Raw genomic sequence first — 16,580 nt, forward strand, 5'->3', positions numbered from 1 at the left:
TTTATCTCGAAATAGAGCCAAGAGGTTTGTTAATGGATGAGGAAGTCAAGGCTGAAAATAAACTTATGCAAGGCCGCACAGCTGAATAATGTAGACCTCAAACCAAAGCCAGGTTGCTGTAATCCTCTATGTTCTGTTCACGGCTTTTGGCCATGGCCCTCCTTGCTGTCCTGCAAATAGGCCATAAACATTTACAGACTGGGATATTTGATGACAGTGAGCTGGCTAAAGAATTTGAAATCTCTTTGACCTTATTTTAGTTTTAGGAATTACATATCCTTTCCCCAAGTTATTTCAAAATTAAATCAAAATGATTGCTATTATTGATTATAGGCCTAACCCTTTTCACATATTTTGCATCTAATATTTCTGAACCTCATAGCAGCTTGAAAGATAGATTCTATTATTCTCCATTGGCAACCGAGGCTCAGAGAGGTTACATTATTTACTGGAGAATGCAACCCAGATACATTTAAAACCAGGAACTGAACCCAGGAAGGGTTAACTCCAAAGCTGAAGTTTCTCCCACTTTATTGCATGATTTCTCACTCTGTTGACTAACACAATGAGAAAGAATTTCTGAAGTATGTAGGACTAATGTGTTTTACAAAGACTTGGCTTTCTTGAATCCTGGGAGCTTCTGTTAGCCTTTGTCAATGCACAAGAATTTCCATACCTACGCCAGCAGGCAGATTTAAGCAATGTTTAATTATTTAAATAAAATATCATTTAAATAGTCTAATTTCTTCCTTTTGTAATGCAGTATTAATTCAGAGCCATGCATGGATCAAATGGGATAAGAACTAAATGGGAGGATGGGGTTACCTCTGAAAGACTTAGGACTCTGAATGAGGTGTAGAAATGAAGAATGGGATCAGAGACTCAGTGCTTTCAAACATTATTAAAGAGTTTAGCCTTAAAAAACTTGGAAGAGATTCTCATCTTGCTAATTTGCAAGAGATAAGTGATAAATTGTTCAACAGGATTGTATTAGTTTTCTAGCATTGCTCTAACAAATTAAATTACCATGAACTTAGTGGCTTAAAAGAGTATATATATGCTACTTTACATTTCTGTAAAATTCCAACATGAGTCTTGGCTAAAATCAAGGTGTCAACAGTACCATGTCCTGGAAATGCTTGGAGAGCATTCCTTTCTTTGCCTTTTCCAGCTTCTCCAGGCTGCCCACATTACCTGGTTCCCTTCTGTCATCTTTAAAGCCAGCTACATTACATCTCTCTGACCATTCTTCCATGGTCACAGCTAAGAAAGGCCTTCTGATTTTCAGGATATTTGGGATTACATTGAGCTCACTTGGGAAATCCAGGGGTAGGAAATAATTTTCCTAACTCAATGTCCTTAAGCTAAATCACATCTGCAAGTGACTTTTTTCCATGTGAGGTACCATAGTCATGCATTCTGAGACTTAGAATGTGGACATCTTTCAGGGGCTATTGTTTGCCTACTTATAGAGGCCTTTCAAGAATAAACATTGCCCAAACTAACATTCTAAGTCATTCCAACAAGTATTTACTGACGGGCTTTTCTGTGGTAGCAGCCCTTTGGGCACTGGGGATACCCTGCACACCTCACAGTGAGGTCCTGCCCTCAGAGAGCTCACAGTCAAGTGAAAAACATATTCATTTATGACTCCCAGGCAGAAAATTTAATATATTAATATTTAATATTCATGTTTTCTAGAACCTAAAACTTAGTATGGTCATTATTTTGTGGAGACACAATCAGGAAAAAAAAAATTAGATTGATTAGTAATCTCATAATGTTCTTTGAACTAAAAATTTTTGCATTTATCCCCCTCCCATGATATTTCCAGCTAATGTTTTCCTTCCCACTACATTTTTTAATAGTATCATAGCAAGGGCAGGGCTTTTAGAGTTAGAAAAGTGGCCAAATGCTGTGGGATGTATCATTCAGCTTCCCTGTAGTCCGGTACCCTCACCTTTAAAATGGTCATATAAATACTGATCCATCAAGTTCTGAGCTGTGTCAGTGAGATAATGCATGTGCCACATCCAGTAGAGTTTTTGGTCCTTAACAAATGAATCAGAAATGTTAGGTATTCTCTTTTTTTTTCTTTTTTTGAGACAAAGTCTCACTTTGTCACCCAGGCTGGGGTGTAGTGGCATGATCTCGGCTCACTGCAACCTCCACCTCCTGGGTTCAAGAGATTCTCCTGCCTCAGCCTCCTGAGTAGCTAGAATTACAGGAGTGCGCCACCGTGCCTGGCTGACTTTTGTGTTTTTAGCAGGGACAAGGTTTTGACATGTTGACCAGGCTGGTCTTGAACTCTTGACCTCAAGTGATCCACTCACCTCAGCCTCCAAAAGTGCTGGGATTATAGGTATGAGCCACCATGCCCAGCCTCAGGGTAGGTCTTCTCATTTCCAAAAGACATTTCTAGAATTATACGTGGATCAGGAGTGGTGAAGTTTTATTACCCAAAAGTAGAAAATCTAGCCCTTTTTCTCAAGAAGAGTTTCATTTCTTACTGGGAAAATGAAATATGCAAGCAATGTAGGTGAAATGACTAAAGAGTGAAGCGACACACATGAAATGAATGGCGCAGATCAGAAAACTGGAGAAAGGCAAAGAAATGAAATAGGAACAAAAGTGTCAAGGGGGAAAACAGCAGCCAGTATTGATGGCTTTGGGGATCATGACGTGTTGACCAGGTGATTTGTGCTGGGCAGCATCAGCATCTAAATTCAGAAGAGTAACAAGAGTGTCACTTCATCATAGGTCTTGAATGCCAAATGGATAATCTGGAATAGTACTTTGAGGATAGGTATGGAAAGTCTGTGAGCTTTAGATAAGCAGATATTTTGCTGATAAATATTGACTTGAAAGATGATTGAAAATTTAAATGGATCTGGCAAGAGAAGTTCATAGTTGACCTTCAAAAAGCCTAAAGAATTGGCTTCATTGAACTATTAGTCACCATAAACTGGTTTTAAAATATAAATACTGTATGACACTTTTAATAAATGGTATATAAATATTTTATGTCTGTTCTTTATCAAACTGACATTCTTTAATCTCTTTCAGATCATCCATTTGCTGGTGATGTTGTCTTCCCCAGGGAAATCAGTTTTACCAACCTGCAACTGAATCATACTGCTGTGTACCAGTGTGAAGCCTCAAATGTCCACGGAACTATCCTTGCCAACGCCAATATCAATATTGTGGGTGAGTGTGCTGACTTAACCTGCTATTTTCCTAAGGAACATGATCTTGATAATAATATCAAGGTGGGAGAAATCAAAGCACTTTTCACCATACATTTGGATTTTAGACTTCACCCTGCAATTATACTTTCAAAAATGCACTGAATTGGGATAGTTTTATAATTCAAGACAGACACCATAATATTCAGCTGTTTTCTATTCTTATTAATATGAATAGGACATAGAAAAATTTAGTTTGCACACCTTTCTTCCATGAAAGTTTAAAACTGTATTTATGTTATTTTCAAATAGATGTCCGTCCATTGATACAAACTGAAGATGAAGAAAATTATGCTGCAGTGGTTGGCTACAGTGCTTTCTTACATTGCGAGTTCTTTGCTTCACCTGAGGCAGTTGTGTCCTGGTAAGCCAGCAGTGCACACAATATTCTTAAGAGAATGTCAGTTGTAGATTTGACCTTGTTTCTTCATCCCTTATTTGACAGGCTGCATTGTGTCTATATTGTTACATGTACCCAGTGCCTCTGAGACATAGGTAACAAACTTACCTCTCAGGAAATTACCTCTTCTGAAAGCATTGGCTAGGTTTCTAAAATTTTCTTATACAGAGACATACATAGAGCCACTTGTGTTCATAAAGAAAAGCAGAGAATTGAAGAGATTACAGAAACAATTTTAAAGTTAGAATTGGTTTTTCATTATGGGTTACCACAAGGTCATATTTAACTCTATTGTTGTTGTTTTGGGATTATCTAGATAATTATCTAAGCTTGCATTTAATTCCAAGTACATGTGCTTCAGATTTTTCCTGCATTCATTTTGATTTTAATTTCCATATATTAATTGGTATCATAAGTTCAAATACATTGTCAATATGGGTCTACCTTATTAGTTACTTTACTGAAAAAGCTTGGTTAAATAGCTGTTGAATAATGTTGTCATTGCTCTGTAGGGCAGGGTAAGATGAGTGACCCCAGGTCATACATTTATAGGGTCAGATATTGTCTTTATTTATTTTAAATCATGATACATATTTTGTTCGTCATCGGTTTTTTGCATTATTTTGATTTTTGAAAACACTCCATTGAAATATTATTTACTGCGCCTACTGAGATGTTTGGTACCCCATTAAATTTTGCATCTGAGGCAAGCCTCTCACTTACCTCAGCCTGGTCCCTGTCCTGTGAACCTGCATGGACAGCATCCACAGTTTATCCTTTGTGTTTTTTTGGTTTTTTTGTTTTTTAACTCAAGCAGTAACTTACTGTGAAATGTACAGGGTAAATCAAGCTGTGGCAGCAAATGCTTGGAAATGGATGAACGAGGGAGGAAATAACTCTAGGTTTGATAGGATACGTAATCCATGTCCACAGGGCAGGCAAGACTCCCTGGCTTATAATATTTCTGAATGACCAGTGTTCTCCCAGGACAGCAGGAGGTTTGGAAGGTTCATTATCTCTTTCAATTACTAGCTTTCCTGTTTAGTACCCTGGAGCAATCATTAACTAAAGAGTTCACCATCAATAAGCCAGAAAGTATTTATTAAGCTCTGAAGACACATGCAAACAGTGCTGGTAGCTATGAGAAATACAGCAGAAGCACGGAGCATGGATTTATATCTTCTCTAGCCACAGTCTATTTGGGTAGGTAAGATATACATTCATGGTCCATTCTGAGAAAAACATGAAACCCAATGGAACATTTCATAAGATTTGCTAAGCTCTTGAAAAGGGGATTAGCCTGAGTGACGTCATCGACTAGTATTAAAAAGAGTATGCAATTTCGTCCCATCTCAAATGGATGTATGCTTTCTCTGTTCATAGGCAGAAGGTGGAAGAAGCGAAACCGCTGGAGGGCAGGCGGTATCATGTCTACGAAAATGGCACACTGCAGATCAACAGAACCACCGAAGAAGACGCTGGGTCATACTCATGTTGGGTAGAAAATTCTATAGGAAAAACTGCAGTCACAGCCAATTTGGATATTAGAAGTATTTTTATTTCACTGTTACTTTGCATGAATTGTCACATGAGTTCAGTTTGTCTTCATTTGCCCAAATGGAATAATACAATTTAAGTTGGACTACCTGATAAAGCTCTTTGAGCCGTTTTTCAAAATTCCTAGATTGGGTTTCATCTAAAATATCATTGCAAGAATTACAGGATATGCCAATGATATGTGCATAGCTTCATTCTATTTTAAGAGTAAGCCAGGTGTCCTTAGTGACAGACGGCTGTCAATATTTAAAAATTACCTATTAACCATAATACATCATACCTCTGTAACTATATTTTATTTCAAAAGCCAACTCAAGGTAATGTTACCAGTAATTAAGTTTTTGGGCTAAATATTTCACAAACTCATAACTTCATAATGACTGAGGCATGACAGAATGAGGAGGATTTTTTATCCTCTTCTTGAGTCATAAACAGCTTTGTATTATTCTTTCTCACTTCAGGGCATAGTCCTGGGAGCTGTTAATAGTTTCTTGGGCTTCACTGATATTTTGACTTTAGTATTGCTCAAAGAATCCTCAAGAAAACACAAACTACACAAAGGTCCTTCAGTCATAGTAGGGAGCATTTTTGTTTCTTGTGTCATGTCAATATCCCAGCCTGTTTCTCACTTCCACCTAAATAAGGGAGAGCATACTTGTTGGCTCATCTGTTTTCACTGATGCCCTTTTTCCTCATACCTGTTCTGCTTATGTATCCACTGATGTCTTGACATTTCTTTCCCTCTCCTTTCCCATATACATCCTTCCTTTAATCTTTTTGCATCCTTTTTTCTTCTGTTTTTTCTTACATCCTTTTCTTATTTTATAGTACCTGTCTCTTTCAGTGCTCTAAGGAAATCAATGTGCCAACCCCACAGACTATATTTTTAAAGCACTTAAATACTCTCCCACAACATTTGCTTATCTCTGATGTCTTCTACATTTTCAAATGTCATGTACACTTTTCAAGATGCCCTCGTGAAGTCACTGAAGATGATGATAATTGTTTTTATACTTCAAAAAGTAAACCTATGTGAAGGTTGAGTAACTCAGCTAGGTGTAAGGGGCATGAAGCCTCGAATCTAAATCGAACTTTGCATTCCTATTGCCCAACATAGTGCTTGGCCCAAAATGGACCTCGAAATGGCTAGCGGCCAGAGAGATGGATACATTTACAACCTTTCAATATGCTGTAGTGTCTATTTTATATGTAAAGAACACATACAAATCATATCAATGAAGAATGAAGAATTAAGGATATTTTTACATGTACAAAAGACATGTTGAGAATGGAGTTAAGTGAGAGGCGATAGATAGATAGATAGATAGATAGACAGATAGATAGATAGATAGATAGATAGATAGATAGATAGATAGTGATTGAAAGCCCGAGTTTTAGTCTCAGGCAGATTTGGGTTCAAATCGTGGTTCAGCTCCTTACCGGTTAGGAAACCATGGTCTTATGGTTTAATTTCATTTTAGCCTTGAATTATCTTCTCTGTAAGGTAGGAGTATTAATATTCATGAAGTTGTTATAATTTTTAAATGCCACAATGAATATACATTACTTAGCAGAGTCCTGATAGAGAGGTGCTTATTAAACTGTATCTATTATTATTAAATGAATTTCTGGCTTTAAATTTAGAATTAGGAGTAGAATATCAAATAATTCACTTAAAATTAATTCAATTTAATAGTCTCTTCAAGTTTTGTGCCTGGGATAACAATTAATTTTATTAACACTTTTCGTTTTTAACCAGTTCCTTGAGAAAAATGTATATAGCAAATATCAGAGTATAATTATGGAATTGGAGGTTACCTCCTGCAGTTGGTCTCTGAGAGGTCCCCAAAATGCCAAATGCCACATTAAGAGTATACCTACTTTTAATACAGCCTTAAAGAGTAAGGATTGCATGTTTTGAAACAATCATAATGAAGCAAACATTTTTAAACCAGCTATATACCAATCTTTATTTTTGTTTCAAACTATCACTCCCTGTAATTCGTTCAACAGGAGATTTAACCACATGTATTGAGTGCCTGAGGTGTACAGACTTTCTTCTAGGCTCTGAGGATAGCGTAGTGTTACAAAACAGGCACAGGATCTACCTTCCTGGGGCTTACTTTCTAGTTCCCCACCTTCATGTTGATAGTTCATGCATGCATGGGCTTAAACATTTACCCTTAGGTTTCTGAATTAATAATAAACATGCTAATAGAAAATCAACTGTCTTTCCCTTTTTCCTTACCATGCTTTGATTACATATCCAGAAGCACTTGAAGGATAAATTATGCTATTTTCAACTTCTAGAGACATTTGTTTGCTCATACTTTGCTTACTCCCTTGCCCAATAAATAATGAGGGAAATGATTAAACTATTCATTTATATTTCCACTTAAAATTTGTCAAATGTCCAAGCCTGGATGGAAAGAAAATAATAATGATATTATAATGTTAGAAAATTGCAGTGGGACAAACCCTGCGTGAGGATTGGACTGTTATGGTGACAATTTGGTTACTTAAATTGCAGGCACTTAATAAAGTAAGCTATGCTTAGTTCTAACTAGTGTCTTTGTTTGGTAAAAACAGATGCTACAAAGCTTAGAGTTTCTCCCAAGAATCCTCGAATCCCCAAATTGCATATGCTTGAATTACATTGTGAGAGCAAATGTGATGCACACTTGAAACACAGTTTGAAGTTGTCCTGGAGTAAAGATGGAGAAGCCTTTGAAATTAATGGCACAGAAGATGGCAGGTAGGTAAACTATTATGATATGTCGTAATATTTGCTTTGGGTGAACACCTTGCATTTGAGAAACAAAAGTTCTAGGCTGGGCCTGGTGGCTCACACTTGTAATCCAGCACTTTGGGACACCGAGGCCAGTAAATCACTTGAGATCAGGAGTTCAGGGCTAGCCTAACCAACATGGTGAAACCCCATCTCTACTAAAAATACAAAAATTATCTGGGCGTGGTGGTGCATACCTGTAATCCCAGCTACTCGAGAGGCTGAGGCATGAGAATGGCTTGATCCCAGGAGGCAGAGGTTGCAGTGAGCTGAGATCGCAGCACTGCACTCCAGCCTGGGAGACAGAGTAACACTCTGTCTCAAAATAAATAAATAAATCTTGAAAGTATTCATACTGAAATAAAAACAAAAATGGAGTAATATTTCTGTCTTCAAGTCACTTCACTCTCCTATCATATATTTATCATCTTGTTTTTGCTACTGACTTTTCATGTAACATGTACCATTCTGTTAGTGTGTGAAATAGAAACCACTCTAAATAACTGAGGAAGAATTGCATGGGCTTGGATTTTTGCAAAAAAAGCCTGGAGGAGCTAGGCCTAGAAGAGGCTGCATACTAACCTACTAGGTTCTTGATCACACAGCACTGCAGCAGCAATTCAGGTGTCTGGAAACTGCAGTCATCTTCATGACCACCTCACCTTATTGGCACTACTCGTGAGTCCTGCCACTGCCCACTCTCATGTCTGCCAGAACCACTATCTGCTCCCACTGGCCCAGAGAAGACGGCACCCATTTTCCTTCTACATTCCAATCTCACATGATTTTATTTAACTCACCAGCAAAACCTAAATCAAATTCTGTATAGAGAATATAGACAAAATATAAAATAGAACACATAGAGGAAAGTGTGAATGGATGCTTAATAGCCCTAGACAATATTAAGTACATTAAAGAAATAAAAAGTCTTGGGAGACCAAGGTGGGTGGATCACGAGGTCAAGAGATCGAGACCATCCTGGTCAACATGGTGAAACCCTGTCTCTACTAAAAATACAAAAAATTAGCTGGGCATTGTGGTGCATGCCTGTAATCCCAGCTACTCAGGAGGCTGAGGCAGAATTGCCTGAACCCAGGAGGCAGAGGTTACGGTGAGCCGAGATCGCGCCATTGCACTCCATACTCCAGCCTGGGTAACAAGAGCGAAACTCCGTCTCAAGAAAAAAAAAAAAAAGAAATAAAAAGTCAACATTTGCTGAATGTCTACTCTTTTTTGAAAATACATGAAAGTCAGTTTTGTATCCTTTTGCATTGTTACCAAGTAAGGGTTATAACTTAACCATCTTGGAGGCAAATCTCACCTATTGTTAATTTTGTAATTTATTGCTCTATAAAAGTAAATCTAAAAGTTTTTAAATAGGACGTATGGTGCTTGCATGAGACAGCAACATGACCTCTGAAGCTCAATGGCTTAGATTCAAATCTCAGGTCAGGCCAGGCACAGTTGCTCACACCTGTAATCCCTGCACTTTGGGAGGCCAAGGCAGGTGGATTGCCAGATTCCTAATCTGAGGTCAGAAGTTCGAGACTAGCCTGACCAACATGGAGAAACCCCATCTCTACTAAAAATACAAAAAATTAGGGTAGTGGCACATGCCTGTAATCCCAGCTACGTGGGAGGCTGAAGCCGGAGAATTGCTCGAACCCGGGAGGTGGAGTTTGCAGTAGAGCCGAGATCGTGCCATTGCACTCCAGCCTGAGCAACAAGAGGGAAACTCCATAACAAAAAAAAAAAAAAAAAAAAAAAAAAAAAAAAAAAATCAGCTCAGTCACTTATTAAATCTTTGACCTTAGACAAGACAAGCCGCTTAACATCTCTGTGCCTTAGTTTTAAATTCCATAACAGTTTGAATTAAAAGTATTAAAAAGGTACCTTCATTATAAGGTTAAACAATACTCAGCACTTAGAAAACATTAACATACAGAGCATTTAGAAAAAACTAAGTTCACAGTCCATTTTTGCTCTTGTGGTTTGTACTACTCATTTCTTCATTCCTTTTTTTTTTTCCTTATGACAATTATTTTTAAATTTTTGTTTTTCTTTATATCTTCTTTAAAAAGATGGGATACATGAGCAGGATGTGCAGGTTTGTCACATAGGTATATGTGTGTCATGGTGGTTTGCTGCACCTATTTACCTGTCCTATAAGTTCCCTCCCCTAAAGCTCCCAAACCCTAAAGGCCCCGGTATGTGTTACTCCCCTCTCTGGGTCCATGTGTTCTCATTGTTCATCTCCCACCTATGAGAGAGAACATGAGGTATTTAGTTTTCTGTTCCTGTGTTAGTTTGCTGAGGATGATGGTTTTTAGCTTCATCCATGTCCCTGCAAACAACATGATCTCATTCCTTTTTATGACTGCATAGTATTCCATGGTGTATATGTACCACATTTTCTTTATCCAGTGTATCATGATGGGCATTTGGGTCAGTTTCATGTCTTTACTATTGTAAATAGTGCTGCAGTAAACATATCTGTGCAAGTATCTTTATAGGAGAAAGTGATATATTCCTTTGGGTATATACCCAGTAATGGGATTGCTGGGTCAAATGGTATTTCTGGTTCTAGATCCTTGAGGAATTGCCACATTGTCTTCAATGGTTGAACTAATTTACATTCCCACCAACAGTGTAAAAGTGTTTCTATTCCTCCACAGCCTCACCAGCAAAAATTTTTTCTTGACTTTTTAATAATCGCCATTCTGACTGGTGCAAGATGGTATCTCATTGTGGTTTTGATTTGCATTTCTCTGATGATCAGAGATGTTCAGCTTTTTTTCATGTATTTGTTGGCCACATAAATGTCTTCTTTTGAGAAATGTTTGTTCATATCCTTTGCCCACTTTTTGATGGGGTTGTTTTATTTTTTTCTTGTAAATTTGTTTAAGTTCCTTGTAAATAATGGATATTAGATCTTTTTCAAATAGATAGATTGTAAAAATTTTCTGTAGGTTGCCTATTCAGTCTGATGATAGTTTCTTTTGCTGTGCAGAAGCTCTTTAGTTTAATTAGATCCTCAAAGATCTGATCTTTGACAAAACTGACAAATGCAAGGGATGGGGCGAGGATCTCTTGTTCAACAAATGGTGCTATGAAAACTGGCTATCCAATTTTTGTCAATTCTGGTTTTTGTTGCAATTGCTTTTGGCATTTTCTTCATGAAATCTTTGCTCATGCCTATGTACTGAACCATACTGCCTAGGTTTTCTTCTACGGTTTTCATGGTTTTGGGTTTTACATTTAAGTCTTTAATTCATCTTAATTGTTGTATAAGGTATAAGGATGGGGTCCAGTTTCAGTTTTTTGTATATGGATAGCCAGTTTTCATAGCACCATTTGTTGAACAGGAGATCCTCTCCCCATCGCTTGCATTTGTCAGTTTTGTCAAAGATCAGATGGTTGTAGATGTGTAGTATTATTTTTGAGGTCTCTGTTCTGCTCCCTTGGTCTATATGTCTGTTTTGATACCAGCACCATGCTGTTTTGGTTACTGTAGCCTTGCAGTATAGTTTGAAGTCAGGTAGCATGATGCCTGCAGCTTTGTTCTTTTTGCTTAGGATTGTTTTGACTATACAGGGTCTTCTTTGATTCCATATGAAATTTAAAGTAGGTTTTTCATAACTTCGTGAAGAATGTCAATAGTAGTTTGATGGGAATAGCATTTAATCTGTAAATCATTTTGGGCAATATGGCTATTTTCATGGTATTAATTCTTCATATCAATGAGAACGGAATGTTTTTCCATTTGCTTGTGTCCTCTCTTATTTCCTTGAGCAGTGGTTTGTAGTTATACTTAAAGAGGTCTTTTTCATCCCTGTTAGCTGTATTCTGAGGTATTTTATTCTCATTGTAGCAGTTGTGAATGGGAGTTCATTCATGATTTGGCTCTCTGCTTGTCTATTTCTAGTATAAAGGAATGGTTGTGATTTATGCACAATTGATTTTGTATCCTGAGACTTTGCTGAAGTTGTTTATCAGTTCAAGGAGTTTTGGGGCTGCAACGATGGGCTTTCTAAATATAAAATTATGTCATGTGCAAACAGAGAAAATTTGACTTCCTCTCTTCCTATTTAAATATGCTTTATTTCTTTCTCTTGCCTGATTGCCCTGGATAGAACTTTCAATACTATGTTGAATAGGAGTGGTAAGAGAAGGTGTCCTTGTCTTGTACTAGTTTTCAAAGGGAATGCCTCCAGCTTTTGCCCATTCAATATGATATTGGCTATGGGTTTGTCATAAATATCTCTTATTAATTTGATATGTGTTCCATCAATAACTAATTGAGAGTTTTTAACATGAAGGGATGTTAAATTTATCAAAGGCATCTATTGAGATAATCATGTGGTTTTTGTCTTTGGTTCTGTCTATGTGATGGATTACATTTATTGATTTGTATATATTGAACTAGCCTTGCATTCCAGAGATGAAGCCCATTTGATCATAGTGGATAAGTTTTTAGATGTGCTGCCAGATTCAGTTTTCCAGTATTTTATTGAGGATTTTCATATCAATGTTCATCAGGAATATTGGCCTGAAGTTTTATTCTTTTGTTGTGTCTCTTCCTGGTTTTGGTATCAGGATGATACTGGCTTCATAAAATGAATTAGGGAGGAGTTCCTCCTTTTCAATTGTTTGGAATAGTTTCAGAAGGAATGGTACCAGCTCCTCTTTGTACTTCTGGTAGAATTTGGCTATAAATCCATCTGGTCCTGGGCTTTAGTGGCTGGGAAACTGTTAATTGCTGCCTCAATTTCAGAACATGCTATTGGCCTATTCAGGGATTCAACTTCTTCCTGGTTTAGTATTCAGAGGGTGTGTGTGTCCAGGAATTTATCCATTTCTTCTAGATTTTCTAGTTTATTTGCATAGAGGTGTTTATAGTATCCTTTGATGGTAGTTTGTATTTTTGTGGGGTCAGTGGTGATGTCCCCTTTATCATTTTTATATTGTGTCTATTTGATTCTTCTCTCTTTTCTTCCTCACTAATCTAGCTAGTTGTCTATTTTATTAATTTTTTCAAAAAAAGAAAGGCTTCTGGATTCATTGAGTTTTTTTGGAGGGCTTTTCATGTCTCTAACTCCTTCAATTCTGCTCTGATTTTAGTTATTTCTTGTCTTCTGCTAGCTCTTGGATTAGTTTGCTTTGGCCTCTCTGACTCTTCTAATTGTGATGTTAGCATGTGGTTCTGAGATCTTTCAAGCTTTCTAATGTGGCCATTTCATGCTATAAATTTCCCTCTTAACGTTGCTTTTTCTGTGTCCCACAGACTCAGTGTACTTTGTGTTTTTGTTCTCATTGGTTTCAAAAAACTTCTTAATTTCTGCCTTAATTTCATTATTTACCCAGGAGTCATTGAGAAGCAAATGTGTCAATTTCCATGTAATTGTGTGATTTTGCATGATTCTCCTAATCCTGAGTTCTAACTTGATTGAACTGTGGTCTGAGAGACTGTTTGTTATGATATCAGTTCTTTTGCATTTGCTGGGGAATGTTTCACTTCCAATTATGTAGTTGATTTTAGAATAAGTGCCATGTGGCACTGAGAATAATGTACATTCTGTTGATTTGGGGTGGAGAGTTCCGTAGATGTCTATTAGATCCAATTGATCCAGAGCTGAGTTCAACTCCTGAATATCCTTGTTAATTTTCTGTCTCATTGATCTGTCTAATATTTACAGTGGGGTGTTAAAGTCTCCCACTAGTATTGTGTGGGAGCCTAAGAACTTAATATACTCATAAAACATAAGAACTTGTTTTATGAATATGGATGCTTCTGTATGAGGTGCGTATATATTTAGAATAGTTAACTCTTCTTGTTGAATTGTTCCCTTTATTCTTTCTTTTTTGATCTTGGTTGGTTTAAAGTCTCTTTTATCAGAGACTAGGATTGTAACCCCTGCTTTGTTTTGCTTTCCCTTTGCTTGGTGAATTTTCCTCTCTCTCTTTATTTTGAGACTGTGTGCGTCTTTGCATGTGAGATGGTCTCCTGAATACAGAACATGGATGAGTCTTGACTCCTTATCCAATTTGCCAAACTATGTCTTAATTGGGGCATTTAGCCCAATTACATTTAAGGTTAGTATTGTTATGTGTGGATCTGATCCTGTCATCATGATGCTGTTTGGTTATTTTGCTCACTAGCTGATGAAGTTTCTTCATAGCATTACCGATCTTTATATTTTGGTATGTTTTTGCATGGTTGATACTGGTTTTTCCTTTCCATATTTAGTGCTTTTTTCAGGAGGTTCCTCTCTAATAGATTATTCTAGTTGGCATCTCCAGTAATCTTTTATCAAGATCTTAGCTTCCTTGCATTGGGTTAGAACACGCTGCTTTAGCGCAGCATAGTTTTTTATTACCCATCCTCTGAAGCCTACTTCTGTCAGTTTGTCCACCTCATCCTCTGTCCAGTTCTGCGCCCTTCTGGAGAGATGTTGCGATCATTTGGAGGAGAGGCCTTTTGAGTCTTCAGCATTTTTTTTGTTGATTCTTTCTTATCTTCTTTGCTTGCTTGTCCTCTCTTGGTATTTGTGTGTGAACCACCTCTATGCAAAGATACTGGCTTCAGCCTTGGTACTTAATTTATTCTCTCCCCTCCTTCCTATATATGTAAAGGTTTGCAGAAAGGCAGCGTATGTATCACAACCAGTTCTCATTGAAACATGGGATTAATTATACACATCTAAAGATACACTTTGCAATACAGATCTCCAGCCTCAGGTTAGGTCACTGCTGATCTGCCAACTGTTCAGATATGCCTAAATTCTGCCTCTGTTGTTACTGCTGCCTGATTATCTGGGGTCTTCCAAGTGACCTCTGGGCTACAGCCCCGAAGGGAGTCGGAGACCCATGGCTTGTTGGTAATATGACATGGACATTTAGGCTCTGAGCCCAGAAGCCCTAAGCAGCCTTTTCATGTGGCCCAGTCTTACAGTTCCCGCAGGATACAAGAGCTGACACTGAAGTGCTGTCTGAGTGGACTGAGCAAGTGACACAGATGTTCTGCCAATTTCCCTCAACAAGTAGCAGGGATAAGGGACAATAACCTTTGCTTGGAAGAGGCCCCGGGAGTGAGGAAGGCTGGGAGTAACTGCTGCTGGTTGGCCCTGACTGCTGCCAAGGGCAGGCATGGAGAGATATAGAAGTGGGTAGAAGTCATAGGTATCTGCTAAGTTTCTAGAAGGCCGTGTCAGTAAGCTCATGCTTCTTACCTTCTGCTGAGATACCTTCTCCTTATAACTACACAGAAGACCAGAAGCTTTAACCTAAATGGATGTTAAATTTCTAACCCAATATACATGGTGAACAATGAGAAGTGAAACTTTCTCCTCTTCTCTCCTGTCCCGTTTCTTATGTAGGGATGCAATAAGTGCTGGGAACTGCCACTCTGAACCATTAGACCTGGGGTGCTTCGTGTTATGTTAGTACTTCCCATACAAGCTTTATCTCTTCAGTCCTCACAGCAATGCTATTAGGTAGGTTGAAATGCCCCCAAGGAATTTCCTGTGGATTTCTAACATGCAGGTGGCTATAGACCATAACACTATTGTTATGAAAAATGAAATGGAACATGGATATGAAACCATTTTTATAATTTATACCATGCTTAACAAAGGTAGTGGGGACTGTTCATGACTGTAGGCAAAGTTAGGGACCCAGCACTGCAGGAGAAACCACAGTAGCATGAAAAATGGGATATATTGATAACTAGGAGGAAAAGGGAGGAAAGGATATTGAGAATACAGTGGAAGCGTTTTTCCTTGGCACCAAATAAGAGCTGCCTTCTTTCCCCCTCCAGAAATAGTGGCAAATGAATGAAAGAGGGGAGAAGTTGAAGATGCAAAGATTATAAGACAGTCATAGTAAAAGTTCTCTTTCTAACAAATTGGAAAGAAGGCAATTTGTTCAAGCAGAGAGGCAGGAGAAATGGGAGTTGGGGACATTAAAACATCAACCATGAGAAATGTGATTAGCAATAAGCCAGAAATGAATGAAATCAATTTGATTAACATTATTAGTAACACTCTTTGAGCACATACTGCCAGGCTGTACACACTAATCACTTTATGTGCTTTACCTCATTTAATTCTCCTAAAGAGAAAGAAAATATTGTTATCCCCATTTTTTGGATAAGATGAATTAGGCTCAATGTTTTGTTCAAGGTTGTACAAATACTAATTGATGAAACTGAGCCGCAAACACAGGTCTCCAAAGGGAGAATCATTTTGTCATAGCGTCTTCAGGGAAACACGAATATTACTCAGCTGAACAGGGTAAGACAAGAATGGCTGCTCACATGGATTAGGGACTGGCAGACTGGATCCTGCCGATGAAGGAGGCGAGTGGTTTTAGGGTGATAGATTTCTCAGGCAAGGCAATAAAGCAGGTGAAGACAGAGGAAAAGATTGGGACACAAAGATGTGAAGATGCTTTTTAGCTTCTTCTAAGAGTTCAGGTGCTATGAGAGTAGAAATGACGGACTTTTTAAAGCAGAATCCAGCTGACCTATAATGTGAGGGAGAAATACGGGATTGTTTTCATAGACACAGAGAATTTGGAGCTGTCTGTTACC

General features: G+C 37.9%; 1 protein-coding gene across 7 annotated transcripts in view; it reads left to right on the forward strand.

The window, feature by feature from the left end:
* Window positions 1–16,580, forward strand: part of CHL1 (cell adhesion molecule L1 like) — a 203,184-nt gene that overhangs the window by 154,728 nt on the left and 31,876 nt on the right. For all 7 annotated transcript variants that reach the window (XM_037743769.1, XM_037743768.1, XM_017543321.2 and 4 more), the window contains 4 exons: window positions 3,067–3,207; window positions 3,498–3,609; window positions 5,029–5,195; window positions 7,792–7,957. In XM_037743769.1, the coding sequence (XP_037599697.1) occupies window positions 3,067–3,207; window positions 3,498–3,609; window positions 5,029–5,195; window positions 7,792–7,957 (586 nt within the window). The remainder of the gene's footprint in view (window positions 1–3,066; window positions 3,208–3,497; window positions 3,610–5,028; window positions 5,196–7,791; window positions 7,958–16,580) is intronic.

Source organism: Cebus imitator, unplaced genomic scaffold, assembly GCF_001604975.1.
Source record: "Cebus imitator isolate Cc_AM_T3 unplaced genomic scaffold, Cebus_imitator-1.0 Scaffold152, whole genome shotgun sequence".
NCBI classification, from domain to species: domain Eukaryota; kingdom Metazoa; phylum Chordata; class Mammalia; order Primates; family Cebidae; genus Cebus; species Cebus imitator.